Raw genomic sequence first — 7695 nt, 5'->3', positions numbered from 1 at the left:
GAGTCGAGCGGTTTACCGTCTCGTCTTCTTTTGAAGTCTTTACAAAGTGTTTGATTAGAGATATCGACCAAAACATTATTTTTTATTTATTGTTTTTGTCTCCCCAAAATCAATATTAAGCCCCGAAAATGAAAACGATCCGGTTTAAGGTTCTGGAAGACCAAAACCTCCCGTGATCAACAAACTACACCCCATGTTTTCGTCCGGAGGAGTCGGAGGTCGTTTGTGTTTTTTTTGTAACACAATGTGATGTTGTTATAAAACAACGTTAGCTCTTTAAGCACAGGTCGTCACCGTCGAATCACCTGACTCCACCGACTCTGACCCTACCTCGCCATCAGGCAGGTAGTGTTTTAGTTTCATGTCCACACACACCGCGACCACGAGCGTGTGTGCCTGTAGTTACTGATTGGCCAGCGGCGAGGTGGAACTTTGATCTTTGACGAGAGAGCAGCTGAAGCCTTGTGTTCTGAATTTCACACGACAGTTTTTGTTTGTTTGTTTTGTTTTGAGAAGTCAAGCCGGGTGGTGATTATTTATACAGATTCGGGGTGAGGAGGTGAGAGGAAGTGACACGTGGTTTATGGGAAGCGTTTCCTGTTGAAATGAAATGGGAACTGGAAAAGTGGTACTTTAAGCAGATGTTTGTTCCTTCCTGTGTCGTCGCTCCCGCCTGAACTTGGCGGCAGGTTTCATATTTATTTGTGTTGTTGAAAAAACAAACAAACAAACATCATTATTGTAAAATGTGATTATTTGAAGAGTCAACAATAAACGACAGAGAACACGCAGCTCGTTTCACCCAGTCTCACGCTCATTTCTTTCCGGCTTCACCTCAGTTTCTCCTGCACAGACTCCGCCTCCTGATTGGTCGGCGGGATCTGACGTGCTGATACCTGCAGCAGGTAGCTGACAGCGAGTGACGCACCCTGTAGTATCAACACAGAGAGAGAGAGAGAGAGAGAGAGAGAGAGAGAGAAGGGGGGAGGGGCGGGAGGATATCTGATACCTGAACTGTCTGAACTAGTTTGAGACATGCTTTTGTACCTGTTGCCATGGAGACAAGGGGGAGGGGGGAGGGGGGGGCTCACAGCGGGAGGGAAAAGGGGTGAGGCAACAAAAAAAATGCACTCAATAATAGATTAATGACTTTTAATAATTTGCTCTGTGGAAAACTTTAGGAACATAAAATCAAACAAAGTCGACGGGAAACAAAAAGCTTCTTTGTTCTCCTGAAGTCAAATTCCTTCGTGTGTTTTGGAAAGTAAAGGACAAACGGTCACTTCTGTGTTTCCACCTGAAGAGCTGCGTTCAGCTGAGAATCACACACACACACACACACACACAGCGCTGTGATCATGTTGTAACAGGTTACACAATAACAGTTTCTCACAGAGTCCGGGAGCTGCTTTAAAAAAACAAACCTCTACCCGAGGGGAGACGTGTTTCCCAAAGCTGCTGTTCGTCACATAAAGGAGCAGAAATACAGACAGACCGAGACAGAACCCGAGACCAGACTAAGACCGAGGTGGGGCGAGGCCGAGACAACACCAAGACCATAAATGTAAAAAGCAGATCCTCATCTTGAGTCCTCATCTCTTAGACCAGAACACCGGGGGATAAAAATCCAATCCAAGTCGGTGTCTAACCTGACTCACCAGCTGCTACTAACCTTTAGAGTCAGGCCGTAGAGTCCTGCTCTCCTGGTGTTCAAGGTCAGCTGATTTGACCTTGAATCCACATATTCATACACTGCTGCTAGATGCCTTGAATTTCCCTCGGGATCAATAAAGTACCAGCCTGCCAGGTAGGTAGGTTTGGGAAAGATCGTGCCCTGCCAGGAGGGCAGAGGCTCTATGTGGCGTGATGGAAATGTTTAAGTCTTCATGTTTGCCTTTGTTTGGGGCCTTTTTCTCTCATTCGCCGAAGAAGAGAAGGGTCTTCAAATGCTGCTTTTGCTTTCGAATAAATGTTTATTCTCACTCTTTGTTATTGAAAAATTCCACGACACCCCTCAAGAGGATGTTCAGGTGACTGAGGTGCACGAAGCTCGCACGCTGTTTTCACACTTTTACAAACCTCCTGAATGTCCAGAGAGCTGCATGCAGCTCATATCTCTGGTCGCGCCCTGGTACACTTTAAATGTGAGCCAATTTCACAATGCAGCGAGAAACAATAAAGGTAAAAATCATTTGACATTTCCAAAAATATAGATATGGACTAATACAAAGGTAACAACGCACAAATATCCCTTCTGGGCCTCCATACATGGTGGTGGTTAGTGTGCCTGCAGAGGTCCTGGCCTCTTCCTTCATTTATGTTTTAGTTCGGTTGACTCGGGACATTTGTGGGCATGGAGCAGGTGCACTTCCTCCAGCCAATCACAGTGCACAGGTGAGTGCACTGTGAGCCAATCACAGTGCACAGGTGAGTTTAGGACAAGATTCAACCTGGCAAATATGGCGGACATGAACGTAGCAGCAAAGAAGAGAAAATAGAATCACAGAGAGGCGAAGGGCAGAGCGGGTAAAGCTCGTTCTGAACCGAGCGTGAACCCTGTGTTGGCTTTGACCCGTGGACGTGGAGTTGATCTACTTCCTGTTGGACAGGAAGCTGACAAACACCTGTGCTAGCGTGCGGTATTAGTAAAGGTGCACAGTCATCCTGCAGCCAGTGTGCACAGCAGGAGGCCACGTCTCAATGTTGTGTTCACAAACAAACCTTTAAGTGTGTTTAACCCCATGTTTTGTCCCGTTTCTAAAAGTATTGTGGACATTATTTGACGTGACCTTAAACTCTGTTAGTTAATAAACTGCTTGTTTTAGTATCACTCCGTATCTAAAGCTGTTGATTGTGAATATTCCTGCCTTTGTGTTGCCACACAGTTTATGATTAACACCCTGCTGCTTTGACTTTTCACCTGACTTGGGATCAAAAGCTGCTGCAGTCCTTTAAGTGTGTGTGTGTGTGTGTGTGTGTGTGTGTGTGTGTGTGTTTGTTGTGTACATAGCTGTGTGTTTGTGAGTGCAGAACCAGACCGACAGGTTGGGCGTGATGCCAAACACTTCTTTGAAACACACATCTCTAAATGACTAACCTCCTCCCTCTGCAATGCCTAACAGATGTGTCAAAGCAGGAAGTCACAGCTGACTCTCAAACTGTCAAAATGTTTCGTACTTCTACTTTTCTATCCGTATCAGATGAACCAAAATCTCCATTATTAAAATACAAAAGGTGTCAAAAAGCCAAATCCTACAAAAGGAAGTAGCTCTTTTAGACGAGGCAGGTGAACAGGTATACCTGCATACTCACTAAATTGCATAAACACTCCCATTGGATCCTTTTTACTGCTCTCACATGTTCATTTAAAGTTCTGTTATTGTGTCCACCTGGTCCTCCACCAGCTCCGCTCCAACACGCTGTGTTCTCACAGGCGGTGGAGGAAAGATCGACAGGTGTGTTGAGGATGATTCAGAAAACTGTTTCAGCAATCCAAAGATTTTGATTTTTAATTTTCAGGTGAAAATGGGAAACTTAATTTTTTTTTTTACATCTCTTCCATGAGTTGCATTTAAAGAGTTTTTCGACAGCGTGATAGATTCTGGTTGGAGTAGAGTCGCTGGCCCGCTCGCAGGCGCTGACATAAAACATCTTATTCTAAGAAGGGCAGACAAAATTCACGATCCTGTTTTAAAGCTGCTGCAGGCTCCATTTCAGTGAACCAACAATTAAACGTTTGTTGCATTTATTTCATTAAAAACATTTGTTGCCTAAAATTAGGATGCACACTTGCAAACCTCCAGCAGCCCCCCCATTGTGACCCCAGAAAGCTTTCCCCCCTTTGATGAGCAGCTTTTAAAGGCATGAAGACATCAGATCTGACATTTCACTGAAAACATCAATTTAACCTGAAAGAATTAAATGTTCAAAAGAAAGCTGCAGGTGAAGAACAGCACGTGAACAGCAGAGATTTAAGTTTCTGTCAGCGACACAAACAATACCAAGAGGGTGACACATCCGTAGCAGAGCTGCCACGCCCTCCAGGAAGTCACCCAGGTGGAAAACTTCCATTTTACCTTCCCTGTGTAAACAACTCTGTTTATGAAAGCTGCCATCTTACCGGAGAGACCGAGCGTCGGTCACCACCGAGGTTCAGGAGACACAAAACAAGACGGCGACACATCGAGAGTCTTTTAAAACTTTTTTTTTTATTCAAAACAAACCAACAAACAAACATTAGTAAGAAAGAAACTGTACAATCTATGACGTGGAATTTAAACTCAACTCAGAAAAACGGTTTTAAAAAGCACAGTTCTTTATGGCAAACAGATTGGATGAGTTAGACTTTACATTTTTCATAAATAAAAAGGTTGATCCAGTAGTGCCGACAACATTAAAAAAACAAAACAAATAAAAAGCCAGTTAATTGTTCCTTTACAATCTGCATTCCTCAAGTAAAATGTCAAACATGGCACCGTCCCACTGCAAATAGAGTTCGTCCTAAAACACAGGTGAAGTACGAGCTGGATCTCCGGATCCTCCATGAAGACTTCACATGGCCTCCATCTCTCTTTGCTGGATGGAAAAAGAAGAAACAAAATGGAGTTAAACAAATGAAAGAAACTTTTAGAAACACGGTGACAAAAAGACGGGCTCTTCTTCTCACCTGGGCTTTGTTGTATCGCTGATTCTGACGCTTTCTAGCGAAGAACTGAAAACAAAAAGAAACAGGAAGAGAGTTACGACTCGGCTCACAGCTGCATATAAAATACAAATCAAAACGTGTGTGTGTGTGTGTGTGTGTGTGTGTGTGTGTGTGTGTGTGTGTGTGTGCGTGTGACTTACCAGCACGGCCAGGCCGGCGAGCACAGCCAGCACCACCACCACGATGACGGCGATGATTCCACCCGACAGGTTCTTCATGGTGAAGGTGGGCGGCTCCTCGTCCACGTAGTACACCAGGATCTCCTCCATCTGCAGCTTCTTGTCGCCCACCATCGGCTCAAACTTCTCCTGGTCCTTGAACAGGGGCAGCACCTTCACCTGCAGGGGGGAGGAAGAGGACGAGTCAGGAGAGCCAATCACACGCCGCCCTCTCACCGAGAACGCACACCAGAGTCTGTATACATACGTCTTTCTCCATGTAGTAGGCCATGTTGGCCAGATCCGTCTTGCGCTCTCCCTTCTCCTTCTTCACGTCCACGACGATGGTGCGGCTGTCCTGGTCGTACTGCAGGACGTCAACACGTTTAATTTAACGCTCTTTTTTTTAAATTTACATTCATATTTCATGTAGCGGCGTTCTCTCTCACTCACCTTGATCTCGCTCACCAGCGCCTTGTTAAAGTTGTTGTAGCGTTTGTGAATGGCATTGGCGATGGCGCTGCAACACGAAGAGGAAAAGTCAAACATTGAGCCGGTGCGTTTTTAGTCAGATCACAAGTTTCATGAAATGTTTAAACTTACATCTTCAGCTTGGACTCGTCCACGTTTCCTGTCACTTCTTTGTGTTTGAGCTGAAGACGAACCCAGCTGGAGAGAAAGAAGACAAACGGGTCAGGATTAAAATATCACAACGAGGACGATTAGAAAGAAAAGATGTGCGTCCAAGGTGAAGCATCACAAAGGAGGAGAACGTTTATACTCACTATGTCTCCACCAGCTTCTCGCACGTCAGCGTCTCGTCTCCCTTGTCGGTTCTGCGGACGCCGGCGCTGTTCACACACCAACACTCCTTGGTGTTGTTGCACTGCTTGGCCTTGAACGTGCCGTCGTTCTCGCACACGGGGTCGTAGATGCCGTCGTTGTCCACGAAGCCCTCCTCCGTCGGCTTCCCTCCGATGGATCGGGTGTCCAGACCCTTTTTGGCTCGGTACATCTCAGCCTTCATGAGGAAGCACTTTGGGATCACTGAGGGGGGGAGGGGGGGAAGGGAGGGAGGGGAGGGGGGATCAGCGAGAGATCAGAGGAAAGGAGCGGCAGTATCTGCAGGATGGATGGTGATGATGTCTTTTACTTACGTTTGTCACATTTCAGTGTTTGTCTGTTGTTGTTGTTGCTGTCGTCGACCATGATGAAGCAAGAACATGGAGTTCCATCGCAGGTGGCCCACTTCATGCTCGGACATGAACCTGAGAACAGAAACAAAAATCAGACATTTCAACATAACACCTGCTTCAGGGACAAAAGTGGAAAGGCAACCGGATCATTTTAAAATCATAAAATGTGCTCAGAGTTTCACTTCACTTTCCTGAAGTCAGGAAGTTCACCCGATTCTGACAACTAGACAAAAAGCTCCAAGTTTGAAATGCATTTCAGACATCTAAAGTGTCTCATAGGCCGAGTGTAATCCTGTTTAGTTCAGGTGTATTCTACCTGTCATTACAGAGAGGGACAGGGCGGGTGGACGAGCAGGTTTGTCGAACACCTGGGCGTTGGTTTCCCCAGGGAGCGGGACAAAACCTCCCCACCCCCACCCAACTCACCGTGCATGCAAACAGCTCTGAACCTCACCTTTCCGCCTCCCACCACTGATAAACTACATTTAAACATAATGTGAAGCTTAAAGAGCAGAACAGGTGAACAGTTACAGGTGAACTCCTGTAAAGGTAACTTTAAACTGAAGTCCTTGAAACACAAGCAACATGATCCAGCTTCTGTGTGAGCGCAGACTGCGCAGGAGGACTTGTGTCTTTATTTGATAAACTTGTGAAATCAATCAAACTACTCACAGCTTTGCGCCGAAGCTCCCACCGCGAGCGCAGCCAGCACGAGCGCAATCCACATGTTCATGATTTAGTTTAAAAAATCGACTTGAAGAGAAAGTTTCCTCCTGATGCTCCTCTGACCGTCCGTCGTCCTCTGAGCTCAAAGATGGAGTCACACACACAAAGCCTTCTTCTTATTCCCCTGCAGGTGTGTCCCGGTCCAACCTGTTTGAGGAGAAACTCCACGAGCGCGCGCTCACGCACACACAAAGGTAAGTGTTTATAAAAGCACGCGCAGGTCTGTTGATTATTGGTTATATCCCGGTCGATGTTTGTAGTCGAACTGACGGAGAAGTGTTATGAAGTAAATTTATAAGATTGATAGTCTCGTGACGTCACTCTAATTTACATAGAGGCGGGACTTGTCGTCAGGCGCACCTTTTCTCCGGAATGACCATATTTGGTCTCCCTCTCGCGCCCTCTCTGTTGACAAAACGTTCTTCTTTCCACTCAGCAAATCCCAATTGACTTCAAATATTTGTTTGACACGTTTCTAAAGATTCTTTGTCATCCGGATTGTTTTTAGTTTCATCTTTTCTTCAACAGTTTCTGTGATGTAGAGACGAAGCAGAGTCATATACCTGCAGGGGTTCAGATTATTGTGTTTTTAATTCACCTGTAGCATTTAAAAACGTGTAGCATTTTTTAAAAAGTAATGATCTTTAAAGTCAAAGGGGAACAATAAATAGATTTTATCATATTAAGAATTTGTGTACAAAATGCAGCGTGATTGTTTGATATCAAATGTTGATGAACCATCAAACAGACTCAGAATAATTAATTCATTTATAAACAATAAAATAAACGTTTGTTTGTGAGAGATTCTGTGCGAGGCGATGACGTCATCAGCAGGTATCTTGCCTGACAGAAACCAGAGGCAGGTGTTGTGAGTCAGGCTCTGCTGGATGACACGGCTGACTCACTGACT

General features: G+C 45.3%; 1 protein-coding gene across 1 annotated transcript; it reads right to left on the bottom strand.

Annotated features, from left to right (window-relative positions):
* Positions 1 to 4187: 4187 nt before the first annotated feature.
* Positions 4188 to 7088, bottom strand: epcam (epithelial cell adhesion molecule). The gene is made up of 9 exons (XM_079363082.1): positions 6732 to 7088; positions 6021 to 6131; positions 5649 to 5910; positions 5467 to 5532; positions 5317 to 5383; positions 5132 to 5230; positions 4846 to 5043; positions 4667 to 4711; positions 4188 to 4575 (listed from the first exon to the last, which is right to left on the bottom strand). Exons 1-9 carry the CDS (start codon positions 6790 to 6792, stop codon positions 4552 to 4554), a joined length of 933 nt encoding a protein of 310 aa, XP_079219208.1. The 5' UTR covers positions 6793 to 7088; the 3' UTR covers positions 4188 to 4551.
* Positions 7089 to 7695: the final 607 nt, after the last annotated feature.

The sequence above is a fragment of the Symphodus melops genome (genome assembly GCF_947650265.1).
Source record: "Symphodus melops genome assembly, chromosome: 15".
Taxonomy (NCBI): domain Eukaryota; kingdom Metazoa; phylum Chordata; class Actinopteri; order Labriformes; family Labridae; genus Symphodus; species Symphodus melops.
Note: the sequence above shows the minus strand (reverse complement) of the source record. Positions and strands in the feature narration are given on the sequence as shown.